The 23324-nt window shown below is 42.0% G+C and overlaps 1 protein-coding gene across 5 annotated transcripts in view; it reads left to right on the top strand.

Moving 5' to 3' along the window:
- Positions 1-23324, top strand: part of EPSTI1 (epithelial stromal interaction 1) — a 139078-nt gene that overhangs the window by 69128 nt on the left and 46626 nt on the right. For all 5 annotated transcript variants that reach the window (XM_008260007.4, XM_070048761.1, XM_051850664.2 and 2 more), the window contains exon 6: positions 8435-8508. In XM_008260007.4, the coding sequence (XP_008258229.3) occupies positions 8435-8508 (74 nt within the window). The remainder of the gene's footprint in view (positions 1-8434; positions 8509-23324) is intronic.

Raw genomic sequence — 23324 nt, 5'->3', positions numbered from 1 at the left:
CTTTCTGATTCTGACTGGCCTGCACTGCCGCCGGCACTCCAGCCCCTGCCATGGCTTGTACAGCTGTGGCTTTTTGTACTAAATGTAAGCCTATTTAGATTGTAGCTTGTGCCAAAGAAAAATGGACATTGGCCAGCCAGAAATGACGTATTTCACATTGCCAGTGTAGAAATGGCCAAGGAAAGTGATAATAGCCGTGCTTATGGAGCACTTATTCTTTAAAATGCACAGCAAATACACACACGGGCACCAGCCTGCAAAATACTGCCCTTCTCCCCAGGCAAGTGGATGCTGCCTAGGATCCCAGCCAGGCAGAAAGTGTGCAGACCAGTGCCACCCAAGAACCTCTACCTTCTTCTGGTCTTGACCTGCCCTCTACCTGCCTTCCTTCAGAGTTCCTTCTCTCAGCAGTAGTGCCAAGGGGCCACTGGGTCTAAGATTGGTCACCATCTGTGTGTGTAACATTGAGCCAGCATTTGTGGCTGTTCTTGATCCTTAGTAAACAGGGAAGTGTGAAAGGCATTCAGTCTTGTTTGTGGGGCCCAGGAGGAGCTACTGCACTGGGTGAAAGGGAAGTATGGAGAGAGCCCTGGAATGCTGCAGTGGAACTTGAATTGCCTAGAGAATGTGGGGTCTTCAAAAAGCTCACGGAAGTGTGCATTATGCATGGATTTCAAAGTATTCTTTTGTGCCAGAATAAACTTAATCTCATAATTTCATCTTTCCGTGCAGTTTGTGAAGTGGCTGCATATGTCAGTGGTATATGTATTCCCAGTAGGTGCTTAGAGCCTCCTTGTACTGGCTTGTGAGAACGCATTGTTAAATTTCAACATTTTCTTGAGCTGGCTGACTTCATGTTGATTACTTGAAACTGACTATGGTGGGGCTATTTACACTACAGGGGCAGGCATTGAATGCAGCAGTTTTAAGTCTCAGCTTTTCTGTTTCTGATCCAGTTTCCTGCTAATACGCTTTCTGGGAGGCAGCAAGTGATAGATGGATCCCTGCCACCCATGTGAGATATCTGGATTGAGTTCCAGGCTCTTGGTTTCAGCTTGGTCCACCCTTGATGCTGTAGGGCATTTGGGCAGTGAACCAATATCTGGAAGATCTCTGTCTCTCTGCTTTCAAAATTAAAAAAAAATACATATCAAAGATACATTATAGAAATTGGCAAATGCTACACATCAGCCTCCCTTCCCCTTCTGGGCCAGAACTGTTTGATAAGAGTTTATTAACATAGCACCGTTTAGTGCCCAATGAAAGAGCTTTTTGCTTAACTACACCCCACCCCATTACCCACATTTCAAGGCTAAGCCTCAGAGGGCCAGGAGTGCAAAGATTTTGTGGGGACTTTTGCATGTTGTGTGCTTGATAGTAATTTTGCAGTAGATTGTAATCCATGGGGTAGGCCAAATAAGACTTCAAGATGTCCAAGTTCTAACCCTTGGAACCTTGGAATATGTTTGGTTATATGGCAAAGGGGCATTCATTTCACAAGCAGATATGAGATGGATTGCTAACTGACCTGCAATATCCAGGTGGGCCTATTGTAATAAAGGGTCTTTTAGAATTGAAAAGAGGAAGCAGAAGAGACAGAAGAAATGATGGTAGGAGAAAGATTCATCCTCTGTGGCTGGCTTTGAAGATGGAGGAAGAGGTCATTCACCAAGGGATGTGGGAGGACTGTAAAAGTTGAAACAGCCATTGAGACTGGTTTTCCCAGTCAGGGTGCAGAAGAAATGCAGCCTTCCTGATACCTTGACATTAGCCCAGTGAGACCCATTTTGGACTTCTGAGTTCTAGAACCTTAGGATGAGAAATTCATGTTGCTTTAAGCTGCTACATTTGTGGTAATTTTTATAAGGATGTATTAATTTCTCTTCCTAAAATCTATAAAGCAGAGACAGTTTCTATAAAATGTTAGAATAGAACATCACAGAAGGGGCTGGCACTGTGGCATAGTAGGCTAATTCTCCACCTACAGCACTGGCATCCCCATGTGGGTGCTGGTTCATGTCCTGGCTGCTCTTCTTCTGATCCAGCTCCCTGCTTATGGCTTGGGAAAAGCAGCAGATAATGACCCAAGTGTTTGGGCTCCTGCCACCCATGTGGGAGACCCAAATGAAGCTCCTAGCTCCTGGCTTCGGATTGGCCCAGCTCTGTCAGTGGTTGCAATTTGGGGAGTGAATCAATGGATAGAAGACCTTTCTCTCTCTCTCTCCCTCTCTCTGTCTGTAATTCTGCCTCTCAAATAAATAAATAAAATATTTTTTTTAAATACCACCAGAGAAGTAGAAAATAGTTAAAAAAAATAAAAGAAGGCAGCATACCAGTTGCAAGAACTTCCTTTGCCACTGGAAAGCAGGCTGACTAGAAAGGTTTTCATAAATCCACACAGCAAGCTTCTCCCCCAAGGGTAGTGCTGAGACTTCACTATGCTCTCCCTTCTTAATCACACGGATGAATTCAGTGATACTTTGTATTTCTTTCCAACACTTCTGCAATACCCACTCACCTAAGAAATGAATCTTTCAATTGCTTGTCAAATACCCTCCATGTTTCCTGGATTTAACTTATTTGGCCTGTAATCTGTTTATGTGTGAAATAATTTTATATCCATATAATACTATGTCTTTTCCAAATACTTCCATTTGATTTCCCCAGCCTCTTGGTGTATAATAACCTTAGACAATGCGAAAACCAGCTAGGGGTGAGAGTGGCATCCTAAGCTTTCTTTCCTCTTTCCACTAAGCTGTGTCTAACAAAGTCATTTGGAACACAAGAAGTCACTGTGTTTTATGGACACACTGAGAAACATCATGACACAGAAACTCACCAATAAAATGTAAGTTATGTATTAGATACATACACATATTTTTTGAGGAATCACATGTGTTGGTCTCTCTCTCTCTCTCTCTCTTTTTTTGTAAAGACTTATTTATTTGGAAGAGCTACAGAGAGAGAGAGGGAAAGAGAGAGAGAGAGATTCTCCATCCACTGGTTCACTCCCCTCGTTGCCACAACAGCCAGGGCTGGGCCAGGCCAAAGCCAGGAGCTAGGAGCTTCATCCAGGTCTCTCATGTGGGTGGCAGGGGCCCAAGCATTTGGACCATTCTCCATTGCCTTTCCCGTGCCATTAGCTGGATCAGAAGTGGAGCAGCAAGAACACAAACTAGTGCCCATATAGGATGTGGAGGCTTAATCTGCTACCCCACAATGCTGGCCTCTCTTATTTCTAAGAAGCAAGTAGGGGCAAGGGCTAATGGTATAAGAGCAACTTAGGGGTAAAACTCAACAATGAGGAAATTATTTCAATATCGTTTTATAAACTGGGAAACATTTCTTTTTCTAAAACATTTCAAAGAACACCAGTGTTTCCAAGAAATCTGCTTCCTGCATATTTTTGTGGATGATTGATGGGTCATTAAATCTTTGGTTGCTGAAATATAATGGGATCTCATTAACATGATTTCCCATAATGTTGAAATGTTAATGATATTTCCAAAATGCAGATGTGGAACTATAAGAACAGGCTGTGAGCTTCTTTACACTTTATTTTTCTTACTTGTAAGATGAGTATGAATAATAATAATAAAATAATAATATAATGGGGCCAGTAAGGCTGCAGGATGCAATATATGCAAAGCCTTAGTAGGATGCCAAGCAGTCAGTACACATTCACTAAGGGCCCTAACCTGATTATAACTGTAAAGAAGTGGTTTGATATTATCCCATTTGTGTTATATCAGCAGTCTTTTGTAATAAAGACATAGAGAGAGGATTATTCTTATTTTACACATGAATTGGATGGCCCAATTATTTCACTTGTATGAAATCCACATGTATGAGGCTGCTAGAGAAAAAAAATACCCATAGCTTTTTGGGCACACCAGGTTTCTGGGTTTCTGCCTCAGCTGAATCTAACAATGCCAAAAGCCATCCTTTTCCCTTTGTGTTCTAGATTCAGCCCTAATCACATTCTTCTTACTCTCTCCTTTCATTCTCAGCATATGACCTTACCTGCCACTTGATAGGAAATAAAGGCCATGGGGCCTTTAAGTATTGTTGCCAAACAACACCCCAAACTAGTTGGAAGGGCTGCTATAGAACCCCCAAACCAGGTATGCTCACCTGACATGCAGAAAGCCAGTCACTGACATGGGGTGGTGGAAGGAAGGAGGTGTTTATTGCAAAGCGCAGAGCAAGGAGCTGGGCAGCTGTTGCTTAATTCCTAGGCACCCTGAGGAGTTAGGGCTGCAGGTTCTTATAGATCAAAATTGGGGCTGAGGGGTATGTGATCAGTTCATGTTCAAGTTCCTGGTTGGTCAGTGGTGCTTGTGACTGTGTGTTGATCAGTGATGCAATGCTCTTTATGGAATTTTTGGTGGCCAGGTGGGCTCCAGTTGGTTGGTCTGGGGGTTATGTGAAGGTGGCAGTTATATTCTGCCCAGACCTGGAATTCTCTTACACAAATCACCCCAGAACAGTGTTGGACATCAAAATTCTTATCTATTGGAGAAGCAAGTCACTCCTTGAGTTGGTAATTGGAACCTTTAGGGCTGGATTACTCCCTCAAATCAGTGAAGTCCATTTGATAAAGGATAGGCAGGGACATCTTGGGCTAAGAGACAGACAGGCTGAGTCTTGCTTTTACGTTATAGGAGTTTGGTTTCAACATCTTTCTTTTACTATGGTTGTGCCCTCCCTTTGTTGTTCTGCCGCATACCATCCCAGGAGGAATGGGGATGTGTCGTGCCTTGTTGCTACAATGGATTCTTCTGCCATCATTCACCATCTTATCCTCCCTCCTGTCTGCACAGGGACCTTGCTGCTCCATCCGCTGAGCTCCCCTTTCACCTGTTACTGTAGTGCTTGTTTTCCATCTCTTTCTCTTAGGGTATGATCATAGTCAAGTTTCTCACCTTAAAAACAGGTTGTAGGATAGGTGTGTGGTGCAGTGGTTAAGATGCTACTTGGGACACCAGCATCCCATATCTCAGAGCCTGGGTTGGAGGTTTATCTCTGCTCAGAATCCCAGCTTCCTGCTAGTGCACGGCTGACAGGTAGTGGTGATGGCTCAGTAACTGAGTCCCTGTTGTTCACATGGGAAACCTGGATAGAGTTCCCAGCTCTCAGCTTCAGCTTAGCCCAGGCCTGGCTGTTGAAGGAATTTAGAGAGTGAACCAGTGAATGGGAGATCTCTCTCTCTCTCTCCCTCTGTTCTTTCTGTATCTCTCTCTCTCTCTCTGCCTTTCAAATAAAATTTTAAAAAAACCCCACAAAATGAAACAGATTGCATCTCTCTATTCTGGTTGCTTTTAACTTCTCTGTCTCAAGCATTAAGGTCCAATTTCTTAAAAGATTTCCCTGCTACATTTGGTTCCCAAGTGTCAGTCTGTGGACTGACTCTTTAGCAGTCATCTGAGCCAAAGCATCTCTACCTGAAAAAGTGTTTCCTGGGTGAGCCTCAGTTCAGCTGCTTAGGAACTTATCTTCCAACTCCTCTCCGGGCCTGCTCCTTGATGGGCTGGGTGTGGCTTCTGTCTCTGATGCTTTTCTGGTCCACATCTAGGCAGGATCTTCAATTACTCCTAATTGAAAAATCCAATCGAGACTCTGATTCATAGCTTATTAAATATAAATAAACTATCAAGTATTCTGTTCTTCAGATTCAAACTCTTATTTTTTTTAAAGATTTATTTATTTATTTGAAATGCAGAGTTACAGAGAGGCAGAGGCAGAGAGAGAGAGAGGGAGAGAGAGCAAGAGAGCAAGAGAGCCAGAGAGCCAGAGAGTGAGAGAGAGAGAGATCTTGCATCTGTTTGTTCACTCCCCAAATGGCCACAATGGCCGGAGCTGGGCTGATCTGAAGCCAGGAGCCAGGAGCCTCTTCCAGGTCTCCCACGCGGGTGCAGGGGCCCAAGGACTTGGCCATCCTCTGCTGCTTTCCCAGGCCATAGTAGAGAGCTGGATTGGAAGTGGAGCAACTAGATCTCAAATTGGCACCCATATGGGATGCCAGCACTAAAGACAGTGGCTTTACCCGCTACGCCACAGCACCAGCCCCAAGCTCCTGCTTATTTAAGTTAGATCTCTAGCTAGAATTTCTACTTCTCATTAGACCTGTGGTTTTTATCCCTTCATTTAGTGGCCAATCCTGTGGGAAACCTAAAGGAAGCTATGAGTGTATCTTTTAATTGTATTTTTCCTTGAATATGTAGCTCATCCATGAACCTGAAATTAGAAACTGCATATTAGGTGTTCCTCAGCTTCTTGGCTCTGGTGACCAGGATGGAGCCTGCCATTTAGTAGGCACCAAATGGATGCTGAAAGCATTTCTTCACTACCTGCTTGGGTGTTCACATTCTGTCATCTGCAAACTGCCCTCCTCTAGCATGTCACATATGGCCATCACTGCGCTCTTATCGTATCCCCAGCCAGACTCTGACATTTTCCAGGCAGCATTGTTCTGTTGGTAGTTGTATTCCTGACATCGGACACAGCACTAAGCATCTGTACTGACACAGTACTAAGCATAGTACTAGGCTTTTGAGAAATGTTGAATACATGGGATTCAGTGAAATGAAATGATTTATTTAAGGTCGCTCAATCAGTGATGGTGGACTTGAAGTGGTGTCTGCATTTTCTTTATCTGGATCTCATGTTCTTATTTTGCATTCTGCATTTATATGGGAATACTTCCAAATTTTCCTGGGTTGGGGGGAGATGTTCTGGCACAGCAGGTTCAACCACCACTTGAGATGCTTGCATCCCATATCAGGGTGCCTGGGGTCAAGTCCTGCCCCTGCTTCTAATCCCCAAATGATACAACAACTGGGGCTGGGCCAGGCCAAATCCAGGAACCTAGATCCCCATTTGGGTCTCCCATGTGGGTGACAGGGACCCATGTACTTGAGCTGTACTTATGCACCTGGTGTCTCCTTTGTGCATTAGCAGGAAGGTGCATCAGAAATGTAGGTGGGACTCCATCCCAGGCACTCTGATTTGGGATGCAGGTGTCCGAGGTGGTGGCTTAATGTGCTGCGCCACCATTCCTGCTCTTCTTGATGTTGCATTGCAAATATTGGCTTAATCAACACCTAGTGCTGGCTTTCAGTCTTTTAACCTTCTGATCCCACCCCTCCCCCCAACCCAAAGGATGCAGGAAGCTCATCACAATTGCACATTTTTGGTCTCATTTAGTCAGATTTTTTTTTTGATTGGAAACATTTATTCAGTTTCATGGTTCTCTCTTAGTTTTCTTTCCAGAATTCTGTGTTTCATTAATAATTCAGTTGCTTATAATTAACTTCCCTTAACTTTGGTAATTTTCCCCTACTTTATTCTGAAATGCACACCATTATCCACTTTTGCCTTTCAAATGGGAAAGTCATGTGTGAATGAAGACTTCCATGGAAATGAACAGTCTGAACCGATTTTGTCTCCTCCTTGAAAGATGGAGCCAAACTCATGTCAGGGTTTCAAAGTGATGATTTCCATTATTCTCTTTTCACACGTCCTCCTTGGAGCAAATCCAGTTTTTTATTAAAGCAAACCCAGCTGCTTGCCGTCACTCTTGGATTCATTTAAAACTTCACATTTCTCCCATATTGTAGAACTTGTTTCAACTCCCCATTACATTTGTTGTCTAGGAATTTTACTTGTTTTTCATAAACAAGTAAAAAAAATGACATGCCATGTGAGCAAAAAGCAAGTGTTTCTGGGTTATTTAAATTGGATTAAAATATGCCAGCACCACGGTGACAGCAGTATCAAATATGAATTCTTTTTTTTTTTTTTTTTGGTGCTCTCCAAATAGCTAATTTTTTTTTAAAGAAAGACTCTGTTATTCAAGTCGATAGTTCTGTTTCTTTCTGCTGCTTTTTTTTTTTTTTAAATGACACATGCTATTCAGTCTTTCCACAGCTTTCAGCATCTGACCCCAAATCAGAAGGCATTGGGTTGGCTTATGAACATTTTCTTCCTGAATGCTTTAGCAAAATAAGTCTAAATAGGTAAATTTTGTAGGAACTATTTAATCATTTATTATCATTTTCATTTAATATAGTTTGTATGAAAATTTAGTTTTTTCATTGAAACATTTTGAGAATGCCATTTAAAAAATGGATGTTGAATTAAAAGAATAAAATGTGGCATACTGATTCTGTGATTACACCAGGGAAGTTGTGAGAGGGGAGAGAAGAAGGGCTCCTGGCATCCAGTGTAGCGCCCAGGGGTCTGGTAGAGCCTTTGTCCAGTGTAGCGCCCAGGGGTCTGGTAGAGCCTTTGTGCTGGGGCCTTTCCAGGAGTGCTGTAGTCGACTACTGACCTAGGTCACTTGAACCCAAGGATTTTGGACACTGGACATTTAACATCACAATCCTACTTGAAGCTTCCTTAACAGATTACATGATGATGTTTGCAATTTCAGAGCAATAAACTAGAGGAGAAAAAACGACTTCAAGAAAGCCTTCGAAGAGAAGCATATAGAGAACATCATCAACAGTAAGTTTATGTTTCTGGAACTTTGTGTCTGTATAGGCATATTGCTCATTCAACTTCTAAATTTTAGGTGATGGTAAATATCTGATATTGGATTATTGGCTGTACTATTGATCATGTAATTGAATTCTGTTATCTTGTACACAGGATCTAAGGTTAGAGACATCAGGTGTTTTGTTTGTTTGTTTGTTTGTTTTTTGACAGGCAGAGTGGACAGTGAGAGAGAGAGAGACAGAGAGAAAGGTCTTCCTTTGCTGTTGGTTCACCCTCCAATGGCCGCCGCGGCCGGCGCACCACGCTGATCCTAAGGCAGGAGCCAGGTGCTTCTCCTGGTCTCCCATGGGGTGCAGGGCCCAAGCACCTGGGCCATCCTCCACTGCACTCCCTGGCCACAGCAGAGAGCTGGCCTGGAAGAGGGGCAACTGGGACAGAATCCGGCGCCCCGACTGGGACTAGAACCCGGTGTACCGGTGCCGCAGGTGGAGGATTAGCCTAGTGAGCTGCGGTGCCGGCCCAAGACATCAGTTTTCACCACAATATCTTCTGTAGTCAATTCACCTGCAGTAAGACAATGAAATTTGAGAGATTTCCCACAATAACTCACTTTGAAGGTTTGATGATTTAGTAATACAATGTGTTTCTGATTGTTTTGACTTCCAGCATACCAATATAAGGAGGAGGGTGTTTGAAATGACATACCCAGCCTGAGGACTGCTAGGCCTTTATAGTAATTCTTTTTCCTTTTAGTGAATGATTGAGCATATATTATCTAAACTACAAGTTCCTTTTTTTAACATTTTATTTCAGAATAGTTTTGAATTTGCAAAACAAGAATTGAGAAATCAGTTAGTAGTTATTGTCAAAATTTCTAGTTGGTAGTCATATACCAAGGTAATTTTCTAGTATGATTTGTGGATAAGAACAGTCAATATATGTAGGGCCACTGCTATATATTTTGTAAAATAGGTAACTGTGTTATATTGGCTTTGAAGATAAGCTTAAGGCCTAACTTTTGATAATTAGACTGCCTAAACACTGCTTAGAAGAAGGTAAAGCCAAAAGCTCTGTTTCTGGCCCTCCATTAATTCTAAATGTGGTATAGGTAGAACCAAGCAGATCTATGTTCAAAGTTCTAGATCCACAGCCCGCTTGTGATACTGGACAAACTACTAAATCTGTGAACATCAGTTTGTTCATATTTCATTTTCAAAATCAAGGTGATAATATCTATCATTTTTAAGAATTAAAGAAAATATATAAATGGAATAAAAGTGCTTGACTATTACAGGGACTTGAAGTGATATATCTTACAAATATCCTTGTTGAGGGCCGGCGCCGCAGCTCACTAGGCTAATTCTCCGCCTGCGGCACCGGCACACCGGGTTCTAATCCTGGTTGGGGCACCGGATTCTGTCCCGGTTGCCCCTCTTCCAGGCCAGCCCTCTGCTGTGGCCAGGGAGTGCAGTGGAGGATGGCCCAAGTGCTTGGGCCCTGCACCCCATGGGAGACCAGGAGAAGCACCTGGCTCCTGCCTTTGGATCAGCGTGATGCGCTGGCTGCAGCGTGCTGGCCACGGCGGCCATTGGGGGGTGAACCAACAGCAAAGGAAGACCTTTCTCTCTGTCTCTCTCTCTCACTGTCCACTCTGCCTGTCAAGAAAAAAAAGTTAAAAAAAAATAAAAAAAAGACAAAAAAACCAAATATCCTTGTTGAATGGGGCTACATACCTTTCATTTTGAAGAGACTGTATATGATTTCTAATCCCACCAGTACTAGTAATTAACCCCCTACTTTCATATGGCATGTTTACTGACTGGCTCCTGTTCTGTCTTCCCAATGTGGTCTCTCATTTGTAAGATTAAAATGACTCAGGTTTTGGGGTGACCATGAATGTGACACCCCACAGCACATCCCTCCTTTAAGTACAGCATCCTCTAGTTTGCTTGTACCACTGAAATTATCCTGCCTCTATCATAAGTGGCTCCTTCTTGCTCTAAGACTCAGAAAGAGGAATGAGAAAGAAATTACTCAGCCCTCTGATTTGCTCTTCAGCTAGTTAGGTACTTGGCCTCAGCAATCCAGGCCAGCAAATGAGAGCCAGCTGGGAGGGAAGAAGGGAATGCTTGGTGATGTTTTCCTCCTTGGCTGAAATAAGCACCTCCCACTCTCAGCTCCATGGATTGTCTCTCCTGTCTCCTCTTCTAAGGCAGTCTTGGGAGCGAGGACGCTGGTGGGAAGGAAACACCAGGAGAAACTGATGTCTCGCAGAGACGCAGGAGTGAGGTTGAGTGTGACTGTATTGTTGCCTCCCTGTTCGTGTGCATGTAATGGGTGAGGATTTTCTCTTGGCCTAGCATAAGGAGTTGAGAGAAATAAGGGTTTGGGGGCAGTAGGAGCCTGGGGTCCCAAATAAGAACACATGTAATGACCCAGTGGCATCTCAGTTTTCCAGTGGAAAGGGAAGACCTGCTTACCTACCAGTGGCGGGGCCTTTCTTATAGGACTGGAAGTTGAACTGGCTCATTCCCTGGAGGGTTTTAAAGACGGCGAGGTGAAGGATAAGAGGCTCTTGGAGTTTTCAGAGGTTGGAAGTAGTGCTGCCCAGCCTCCTTTCATGGTTTTACAGCTTCTTAAGTTTAGGTTTCACTAAATACCAAAGATCAAGCGCCCTTTTTCTGTAAGGGGAAAAAAAAAAAGTTTGCCCTTAGCCACCTTGCTTGCCATCAGTGGAGTTGAATTCAATTACACGCACATTTCACTCTTGCTCTTTCTTCTGCTTATCGTGAAAGTCCCAGTTAGCTGGGAAAAAGAGAAGTTGGCTAAAAATGAGAAGTATCTCAAATTGATTTTTAAAGCCTATTGAGAAACACAAGAAGAGGCAAATAGGCAAGTTCTTTTTCATTTTTTAAAAAAAGAGTAGTATGTTTTGAATTAACTTTCAAAATTAAAAGCCCAGTAGCTCATGAAATGACTGTCTGTTACATAGCTGGAAATAAGAAAGGGACTCTCTAGAAAAGGCGGATCTCTGTATAGCAAGTCGTTAGCACATCTTCTTAGGACCAGTTTAGTGTGGGAACAACGTCTAGGAAAGCTGTTGGAATCTGAGCCGCACAAAGATTACACCAGACCCACTAACTGCCCACCTGCCACCCCCTCGAATTAGATTCTCCTGAAGCTGTCAAAAGAAGGAGCACAAATAGAAACACCCATAAGAAATTTTGTTTCAAACCGGTCAATAGCTGGCTGGTTTCAGTGTGCTCAGATGTGTGGTTCAAATAGCAGGCCAGCAGCGCTGTGTTTTTCTGCAGAGAAGGGCACTCGCGGACTCGAGCAGACTGCAAATCCAAGTGGCTGGAGGAGAGGCTCGATCCAGCAACCCGCGGACACCACCCCGAGCATCTTAATGTGCTCTTTCTCACCACCTTGTTCCTGACTTCCTTCATTTGCTTCTGATTATTTTTAGTGTTGTCAATTATTTAGCTAACAGGCAGAAAACTAGGCTTTTATTGACATCCAAAGGGACTCTCCTGAGTGTAATAATGAAGGCAGTTTATTGAATGCCTGTGAGGTTGCTTTCTAATTGTATGCATTAATCTGCCCATGCAAGCTGGCTGAAAATACACAGGCAGATTGCACATGCAGATGGAGCACACAGGATGGTTTTTATGAAAAGACCTCTGGAATGTACTTCCGCAGTACTGTCTTTTCCTTAAAAATCAAATGACTGTGACTATTTCAATTGGCGGCTAAGAACAGACCAGATTAATGGGGCATTAAGTCTGCCACTCTGGCTGGGGACAGACTCCCATTTCACAATGTAGAGTTAGTTCTAGGATTCTTCAGCCTGAAAGAAGAGGGTAGAAGTGGGCCTTTAACCTTGTGTGGTCTTCACTGTTATTTTAGTCTCTGTAATTATTTACTACTTATAAAAATTCAAATGTGATTGTGTTAAGGGTAGTCAATATAACTAGTAGATGCGAGGATCAAAAGTAACAGTTAAAATTTTAAAAATTTTATTTATTTTTTAAATGTATTTTTATTTATTTGAGTGGGAGAGAAAGAGAGAGAGGCAGACAAATACCTTCCACATGTTGGTTCACACATCAGATGCCTGCAACAGCCTGGGCTGGGCTAGGGAAATCAGTCCAGGTCTCCCACATGGATGTGAGGAACCCAACTACTTGAGTCATCACCTGCTGTCTAGCAGGGCATGCAACACCAGGAAGCTAGAACCAGAAACAGAAATGGGGCTTGAACCCAGGCACTCCCACAAGGGATGTCAGTATCCCAAGCAGCGTCTTAAACCATGTGCCAAACACTTGCCCCTGTAAAAATTTTTTTTTAGTATCAAAGAGAAGACATAGTGACTTAGATTATTTAAGACACTGAATAATATAACTTTCAGCATTTGAAAATTTACATTGTAATTTATTTGGGGGGTGTAGTCATCTTTCTAAGTATATGTGTTTTGGGTGAATGTTGAGACAGGTTTGAATTTTAAGTCTATTTAACCAGTGCTAGGTTCCAGGGTAGGATGTGAGTGATGCAATACATACACATTTTTGTGTATGGATATTAGCAAAAGCAGCATTTTAAGGATTTTCTGGAGATAGGAGAATTGGTGATATTTTTAACAAATTTTAATTCAAATTGAATGACTATGTGATATAATAGATTACACATTAAAGAGTTAAAAAAATGCAATTGTGTGGCTCTTTCAAATCAAAGTAATAGAAGGTGCTATGTAATTGAGAAACAGTGGAATGTTGGGTTCAGTATCAGGAACATCACAGACTCTCTTACTTTTCAGATCAACTCTATTAGGGATGTATCATCCCCATTTTGTAGTTGGGATTTTCAATAATTAAAATTTCCAAAGTCCCAGAGACTGTAAGGGATGCAGCTGGATCAAGGTCTTGAGATTTTGGGGCTTAAGTAACATACGTAACTTAGGGGTATGATATATTTTGAAGGTCAGGAATTTCTGGGTAGGGTGAAGGTGATGATCACTGTAGCAACATGGGGACCTGTGGAGAGAACTTTTCTCAGACAGAAAGACTTGAGCTAAGCTGACTTCTATTTCTTCCTACCAAAATCTAAATTTTTGCAGAGTAGGCAAAAGAAAGAGAAATATGTCTGCTTTCTATCCAATCAGCATGTATGAATGACATCTTCTTCCCAGGCCCAACACTGGGTTGGTACCCAGAATTCATTTCACTGACACAGGCAGGCTTTTGCAACCTCTTCTGACCCTGCTCCTAAATACAATTCCCAACATTGTTTCTAGGGCACTGGGGCTCAGTTCTCAACACCTCAATTGGAAAAGTTTTTGAAACCAAGCCCATTCCAAAACAAGACCATCCTGCTCCTAGACCACCAAGCTCTACCCTGGGCTCAGCCTGGTGACTGTATATTGAGAAATTCTCTTCATTTCTGCCTTTGGAACCATGTATCTCTTTTATTTCCATTTGAATAATAGTGTGATTATTTTCCTTGGAGGCTCATCTTCATTCATTTTAGTTTCCTAGAGCTGAGAAACCAGGCAGGTCTGCTGAATATGCACACTTAGGCCCCAGGTTTGCCTTCTAATATGTTCATGAACTTCAAATGCCCTTCATGGGAGCTTCTAAAAGACACTTAAGGGCTAAACTGATCCCTTATCCATATGGTAGACTTAAATCCAACCTTGAATTTTGTAATTTTTAGGTAAGGTGAATAGAAAGTCAACCTATTCATAACTTTCAATCTTATGCTAATAAAGTGAACTTAGAGATAGCAGAATCCTATAACTATTTTGTTCAGAGTAAGACTGAACAGCTTATGAGAAGTCTGTTCTATGGGGATTCCTGCCTATTGAATATTAAATCATGCCGATGGTTAAGCCATATCAAAATTTCCACCCACAGTGAATTCTTCCTGCAAATATCCTAGTGTATGGCAACTTGTTTTCATTCCCATCGCCACCACTCTCACTCCCTCATGTTGGTATTTACACGTGCACTTGGATTATGGCCTGAGTCTCCTGTGTGTCCTAGTCTTTCCCTACTACTACCACTGCAATGGCTTCATTACTCTTCTTGCCACTAGTCTCTCCTCTTGATTGTCTTGCATGTTTTGTCAGGTTTAGTTTTCCAAAGCACAGCTTTGGTTATGTCACTCCCCTGTTCTAAAAGATTCATTTATTTCCTATTCTTGTTGCCTACAAAATGAATTCTATACTTCTTGGCTGTGCCATGGGGAAACATGAGCTGGCTTTTGGCTTAGTGATTAAGATGCCACTTTGGGTGTCTGCACCCCCTATCAGAGTGCCTGGGTTTGAGTCCCAGTTTCCTTCTACTGCACACCCAGGGAGGCAGCTGGTGATGACTCGAGTACTTGGATCCTTGCCACTCACATGGGACACTTGGATGGAGTTCCCAGCTCCTGACTTTGACCTGGTCTACCTCTGGCTGTTGCAGGCATTTGAAGAGTAAACCAGTGGGCTGGCACCATGGCTCACCAGGCTAATCCTCCACCTGTGGTGCTGGCACCCCAGGTTCTGGTCCCAGTTGGGGTGCCAGGTACTAGTCCCAGTTGCTCCTCTTCCAGTCCAGCTTTCTGCTGTGGCCCGGGACGGCAGTGGAGGATGGCCCAAGTGCTTGGGCCCCTGCACCTGCATGGGAGACCGGGAGGAAGCACTTGGCTCCTGGCTTCGGATCGGTGCAGCACCGGCCGTGGCGGCCATTAGGGGAGTGAACCAATGGAGGGAGGACCTCTCTCTCTGTCTCTCTCTCTCATTGTCTATAACTCTCTCTCTGTCTCTCTCTCTCTCACTAACTCTGCCTGACCAAAAAAAAAAAAAAAAAAAGAGTAAACCAGTGGATGGGAGATCTGTCTGCTTGTCTCTCTGCCTTTCAAACCACTTTACAAAGCAGAGATAGAATGATTAATTTTTGAAAAAGAAATGTATAGGGTTTGGGGTTATATAATTTGGGAGAGACTTACAGGGGTAAGACTTTGCTTCGATTGGATATAATCAGGAAGCTAGTGTAGTTATATGATTAGGTATTTTAATTAATCTCACCCAGGAGGAGAGAAGACGAGGGTGAAATATATGCTCCTGTGAGACCTCACTCATATTAGCCAGAATTTTGAGGGTGGTTAGTCCCCCCACCTTGTGGTTTGGAGATGGTTCACATATTTTTCTGTGTTCAGAGATGGCACAGAGTGTTTGTCGTGATCCATCGTAGCCATAGTGATCTCTTCCAAAGTTGATATTATGAGAAATTGTTCACTTTTCAACAGGAGACTGCCAAGGCCTAGCTGGGAGTGCCAGGCCAGCTCCTATATTTCTCAGTATGCAATTAATATATGGTAAAGGATAAAAGGTTGACTAGCATGTCATTTACAAAAAACTATCTATTGATCTCATCACTGGAATCTAGTACTCTCTTGTGTTCCCCTCTTTGAAGGACAAGAGATGTGGGGTTTGGCTGCATGGGATCCCACCTTGACCTCTCTCCTCACTTACTGATGAGTGTTACTTATCCTCTTGGGCCCTGTTTCCTCATGTGTAACATGGAGTGGGAGTAGTGAGAGCTACTAACCTATGAGATTGATCAACATGATCCGTTTAAAAGAGCTGGTACAGTGCTTGGAGAGAGATACTGAACATACTGAACTCCAGCAGGACAGCAGAGGAAGAAGTAAGAGGGAGCAGCTGACTCTGACCTCTGTCCCCAGGATAAAGCTCTGGAATCACTAAGAGGGTCCTGTGGTCCTGAAGGCATTCCTGGTAACATAGTACTGCACCTGGGGGAACATATGTCCAGGCCTGGAGACAAGCTACCTGCATGGCCAACTAGCATCATATCTATGTGAATTCTAAGAGGCTTTTTGGTGGAAGAAGAAGACCAGAAAATAAACTCTAGCTAAATAAATAATCCATCATCTCCCACCACCACCTCTCCCCTCCGAAAAAAAAAAATGTAAGATACCAGGGCAATTGTGAACAAAGAAGACAGTGACACAGTGAAATAGAAGGGATCTTCAAAAATTCATGGAAACTGCCATGTTGTGAAAAAATTTGCATGGATATATTTTTTTGCATCAAAAAAACTTGATTTTTCTTTGAACTTTTAAATTTTTATTTATTTGACAGAGTTAGTGAGAGAGAGAGACAGAGAGAAAGGTCCTCCTTCCATTGGTTCACCCCCAAAATGGCCGCTATGGCTGGTGCTGTGCCAATCGGGTGCGGGGGCCCAAGCACTTGGGCCATCCTCTACCGCCCTCCCGGGCCACAGCAGAGAGCTGGACTGGAAGAGGAGCAACCGGGACTAGAACCCCGGCGCCCATATGGGATGCCGGCACCACAGGTGGAGGATTAACCAAGTGAGCCACCCCGCCAACCTCGATTTTTCTTTGAACTTTCTGAAGTCCCCTTGTGTGTGATCAATTTTCATTTCTCACCCTTCCCTGTCCCTTTTATTTTAATAAGAGTCAGTACTGGGGTGGGCACTTGGTACAGTGGTTAAAATGCGGAATGGGACATTTGCATCCCATATTGAAAATGTCTAGGTTCACATCCTCACTCCACTTCTGATTCCAACTTCCTGCTAGTGCTCACCCTCCAAGGCAGCAAGTGATGGCTCCGCTGGTCAGGTCCCTGTAACCCACTTGGGAGACCCAGATTGAGCTCTGGATGCCTGACTTTGGCATGGCCCAGTCATGGTTATAGTGGGCATCTGGGGAATAAACAAATAGATGCAAGATCTCTGTCTCTCTGCCTTTCAAATATATTTAAATAACTCAACAGGATGGGGCCGCATTGTGGCATAGGGGTAAAGCCACCGCCCGCGATGTGGATATCCCATATAGGTACCAGTTTGTCCCGGCTGTTCCCCTTCTGATCCAGCTCCCTGCTAATGGCTTGGGAAAAGCAGCAGAAAATGGCCCAAGTGCTTGGGCCCCTGTTACCCACTTGGAAGACCTGGAAGAAGCTCTTGGCTCCTGACTTTGGCTTGGTTCAGCCCAGGCTGTTGTGGCCATCTAGGGAGTGAATCAAGGGATGGAAGATTTCTTTCTCTCTCTCTTCCCCTCTCTCTCCATAATTCTCACTTTCAAATAAATAAATAAATCTTTAAAAAAATGAATAGGATCAAATCAAAATCACAGAGAATTTCAGCACTAGAAAAGATACAAAGAAGAGAGAGGGATATGAACTCAATATTGATTTTTTTCCTCTGTTGCATACGGGGTACTTATGAATTACAGATATTTATAGAAAAATGTTATATATTTAGTTATATGTATAAATATCAAATAAAAATGCATTAGTCTTATTTATCATAGAAACATTTCACTCACATGTAGAATCTAAGTGTGTTGGTCTCATAGAATGAGAATAGAATAGTGGGTATCAGAGTCTGAAGAAAGTAGGAGGGGTGGGTTGGGGGTTTGGGGAGAGGTTGATCGACATATGTAATGTTATAGTCAAATAGGAGACCAAGTTCTCTCTTCTATTGGTTGGAAGCATAACTGTAGATATCATTAATTTGTTATGCATATCAAAATACCTGGAAGAGAGGATTTTGAATGTACTCTCCCTAAATAAATGATAAAGGTTTAAGGTACTGGACATGTGAGTCACTCTGATTTGGTTATCATTCAGTGTACACAGAAATTGAAATTTCATTCTGTACTCTGTAACATGTAGGTTTATTGTGTCAATTTTTTTAAAAAAAACATGTAAAAGTATAACACGTGAAAATTCGATCATTTCAGCAAAAGGTAGAAGAGAAGGTGCAAATTTCACAATACAATATAACAAGTAAGCAAAATATTAAGTCTAACAAGTTAGTATTCATAAAAAAGGTATAGAGGCTAGATTTTCTTATTAAAAGAAAAACTATGGGATCACATAAAATAATAAAAATCTAGCTGTCTGCTGTTACAGGGCATATTGATAAAATAATATCTTTCTGCTAACAAAACAAAGCAGGTGCAGCTCTATTAATATGAAACCAGTTGAATTCAAGGTGAAAAGCATTCATCAGGCTAGAAGATATTTTATGTGGATAAAATATCACATTTAAAAGAAAATGTAAGTCATATATCTCTATCAACATATATCTGAAATACATAGCACAAAAACTAAACAAAAGCTGTAAAAATCTCTGGTAGACTGTGGATTTACCCATTTTCTTTTCTTTTGCTGATTCTCCATAGAAATTAGCAGCTCAAGTGAACCAAAAAGCAACATAAATAATAGAGAACTTGAATAACGATAGGCATGATTATATACAGTTATAAATATTGTGCCCATTATATGAAAACACATGTTCTTTGTAAATTTTGATGTAACTGCCACAAAATTGGCCATGACCAGTGAACTCAAAGATTCTTAATAAATCTCAAAATATCCCTAAATCCTAAAAAGCCACAATTCCTAAGGGAAACCCTGCAAAGATAGAAATTAAACAATGAGATTTAAAGTCTATCCACTTAAAACATTTTGACTTTATGATACTGAAGTAAGTAGAAATCGTACTTCAGAGTTTGAATTTTGCTCTTTCCTTAGGCTAGTACTGTACAATACTGTACTCTCCTGATGCTGGGCAGTAACAGCAATGCTCAGTGCCCAGTGAGGCACACTATCATAAACTCTTGTTTAATTCAGTAATTCAACTGATAAGCAAACAACTGATGCTCTACAGTTCACAGCTGTGATGTTTTGTAGGTTAGACCTATCAAATGTGTTTTCAGCTTATGGTGATTTCACCTTGTGATGGATTTACCAGGATGGAACTCATGTCATAATTTGAGGAGCACCTGTATGTCTAGAACACTATATTAGATTTTTTGGAGGTATTGTGAAAAGCATATATGATTTCATGATCAATGTGGAAGTTAAGTTAATAAATGAATGGACAAAGAACTATCTAGTTTAATGTTGCAGTGGTAGAGATCTGGCATAGTCATCAAGAATGATGGGACTGGGAGAGGAAAATACTTAGTTAGCATATGAAGGAGGACTTGACTCTCCAGGAAAGTGGCATTTTAATTGAAGATAGAAGGATGAGGCAGAATCAGCCATGCTGAGAACATGGGAAGAAAGATCTGGGCTGAGGGACAGGCATAGTTCTAGCTGACGGGGGAACTGTGTAGTAAATCATCTGGAAGGAAGCTGGTGTACCTGGGTTAAAATAAAAAAAAAAAAAGAAAAAGAAAGAGAAAAATATCTTGAAACTGATAAAATCAGAAAGAGCCAGACCTATGAATTGGAACAAAGTCCGGATTTTGTTCAAGACACAGGGAAGAATCCTCAGAAGATTTTAATTTTATTTAATTTTTAAAGAAGTAATTACTGTGGTTGCTATGTGGAGAATAGGCTGAGGAGGCAAGCGTGGAAATGGAGCAGCTACTGAAGATGTTACTACAATAGTCCAGCTAAGAGTTGGTGGCTTACATTAGGATGCATCAACACAGAGAAAAGTACATGTATGTGGTGGAAAAATCAGTAGAACATATTGATGTTGGGGAGAAGAAGAAATTAAGGATGACTTCTAAGTTTCTGATGTGATGCGTTGGATGTATCATGATGCCATGTGCTGGGGTGGGAACTATTAGGAGGAAACCAAGGTTTTGGAAGTAAAAGAAAAGTATAAGTTTAAACATGCTCAGGTGGAGGTTCCTGGGAGATACTAAATGGAGATACTACATATGAATTTGGTCTCCATAAGCAGGTATATGGGAGATAGACATTTAGGAAATATTAACATATAAATATAAAGCAATGAAAATGGATGAAATCACTTAATAAGAAGCTGTGCATTTGAGAAGAGAGCCCAGGAGTGAGTGCTGAGGAGCTCTGCCACTTAGAGTTTAGGTAAATCAAGACTGTGGTATGCTGTTTCTAAAAGGAGAGATTAGTCAATTCTCCATTGCTCCTGAAAGGCCAAATGAGGGATATGCTGGGAAATGAGTGGATATGCTGTGAAGAAGTCGTTTCTGATCGTGACAGGAATGACTTGGCTATGACGGTGGGATGGAGATTGATTGGATTTAGACTCAGAAGTTAATGGAGATATGCAAATAGAGATGTCACTTATCAACACTGGGTAATTTCAGAAGAGGAACAATGAAACGAGGCAGCAGCTGGATGGGGCTGTGGGGTCAATGATGGCTGTTCTTAAATTGGTTATGTTTGTATACTGATAGAAATAGCACAATAGAGGAAGATGAGATTGGAAAAAGGGGGATGACACAAGACATAAAGCCCTTGAGCAGGTATATTTGGATGAGTTCCTAAGCACACATGATCATTATCCACTGATTAAGAAGAGCACTTCTCTTGTTATAATTGAGGAAGTACTGTTTAAAGCATTTTTTTTTTTGAGGAGGAGAAGGAAGAAGTGTACAGAGATAAGGAGCCTTGAAGATTTGGTGTTGGGATGGATGTAAGATTTATGACTTCTCTGTTCTCTGTTAAGTATAAGGAGATTGTCAGTTGAAAGTAAGGTTTGAGGTAGAACAGATGAGATGTTGAGGAAAAAAAAATCATGAGTGAAATGGAATAGAATTACTGAGTTAAATAAGAGTTTATGAGCTCCATGCGCTGCCAGTCTACCCCACTACTCTTTGTTCACACGTTCCATCACCAAGCCCCCTGTTATGTTATTCTTCCCAACTTTGATTCACCTGCTCTGGTGTAGACCCAGAGAAGGCAGTTGATATTGATTTTATTTGGGTTCAAGATTTTTTTCCCAGCCAATATGATGGAGGACAGTGTAGAAGAAGAGAGTTAAAAGCATTTGAAAGGGAAAGATTTTGAAAGATTTTATTTGAGAGGTAGAGTTATAGACAGTGAGAAGGAGAGACAGAGAGAAAGGTCTTCCATCCACTGGTTCACTCCCCCAAATGGTCGCAAAGGCCAGAGCTGTGCCGATCTGAAGCCAGGAGCCTGGAGCTTCTTCCGGGTCTCCCATGCAGGTGCAGAGGCCCAAACACTTGGATCAATTTCTACTGCTTTCCCAGACCAGAGCAGAGAGCTGGACTAGAAGAAGAGCAGCCGGGACTAGAACTGGCACCCGTATGGGATGCTGGGGCCGCAGGCAGAGAATTAACCTACTGTGCCACAGTGCTGGCCCCAGGGAAAGATTTTTAAAATGGACTGTGTATCTAAGCTGTAAAGAGGTGAAGATAGGTAGGAGGTAATGGTGAGAAAAAAGGGAAAATAAGGGTTTGGAAATCATAAAGAGATGAGAAAATTGTTGTAGTGAGCATTTGAAAGAGCGTAGAATGACAGGAAGTTGTGTGCAGAGTAGGATTTCTCATTTGATAGTTTGGAGATAAGATGTTTACCAAAGGCAACAATGTCCAGGATAAAACACTAAGACTGTAGCTGAGGTGGAGTGAAGAACTACTGAAAATAAGAACGTTGTGTGTGGGGTGCTGGAGGTCGAGAGGATGTGTAGGACACCCACGTTGTTGATGAGGGTTTCAGGAGGAAGCTACATTGTTAATGAGAGATGGTTGACCAGAAGGCTGAAGGATGAGAAGGGCAGCAAGGATGATAGATTCTGATGTCATGAGTGCCACAGGAGCAGACATTTTTGCAAGTGGCAGGGGAGAAATAATGGCCTGGTAGCACCTTAGCGAGCTCACAGAATGCCTCAGACACTGAGGAATATGTACATGAGAAATAAAATGGCTCCATAAAATAAAATGGTCCATTAAGGGAACTCAGGGGGAAATGCTATTCTTAAGATATAGCCAAGTTTGAGGTAATATAGGAAAGCAAGGCTAAGTTTCCTTCCTTGTTTCTGTTGTTACTTTTATTTTGAAAACAATATTCAACTTGAGAAAAGCTGTTAAAATTGTAGTTTCCTGTAAAACCTTCATCTGGTGATCTCTTACATAACAGTTGTGCAATGATTAAAACCAGGAAATTAACACTGACACAATACTATTAACTAAACTTGCAAACATTCAGATTTCACCAGTTTCCCTCCAATGTCTCTTTTCTACTTCTGGATCTAATTCAAGATCACATAAGGTGTGCAGTCATTTTGATTCCTTAGTTTCCACCGATCTATGACAATTCTTCATTTTTTCCTCTTGTCTTCCATGACTTTGACAATTTCAGTGGGTACTGGCTGATTACTTTGAAGAGTGTACCCCAATTTGCGTTTCTCTGTTGTTTTCTCACAACTACATTGAGGTTATAATTTTCATCCCAAGTATTACAGAAGTGATTCTGTGTCCTTCTCGGTACGTTATGTCAGAGGCTACCCCATACTGATACCTTTATTACTAATGATGTTTAATTGGATCATTTGGTTAAAGTGGTTTCTACCATAAAGTTATTTTTTTTCCCCTTTGAAAAAAATATTTATTTATTTGAAAGGCAGAGTCACAGAGAGGCAGAGGCAGAGAGAGAAAGGGGTCTTCCATTTGCTGCATCACTCCCTAGATGACCACAACTTCATGGTGGGTGGTGAAATTCAGATTTGTGAAGCTATTGCAGAGTACGGGTTGGACATATAGTTAGGCAGTACTTCTACAGACAGCTCCTAAGACATGCTGAGGTGTTGTTTCCAAATGTGACCCGTAACATGAATTATTCACAAGTCAGAATCGTGTGGCCCTATGACAATTATGCCTATTAAACTTCCTTCTGTAGTACTGTCCAAGTTCCTAAAATCGCCAGGGGTGCTATTAAGGAAAACAGATTCCTGGATTGTACCCCTGACATGCTGAATTAGAGTGGAAGTCTTGAGTCCAGTATTTCTCAGAAGCACCACAGATGATTCTCTGCAAGCCAGCCCCTCAAAAGTCTT

This window comes from Oryctolagus cuniculus, chromosome 9 (assembly GCF_964237555.1).
Source record: "Oryctolagus cuniculus chromosome 9, mOryCun1.1, whole genome shotgun sequence".
NCBI lineage: Eukaryota > Metazoa > Chordata > Mammalia > Lagomorpha > Leporidae > Oryctolagus > Oryctolagus cuniculus.
This window is presented reverse-complemented; position numbering and strand designations above follow the sequence as displayed.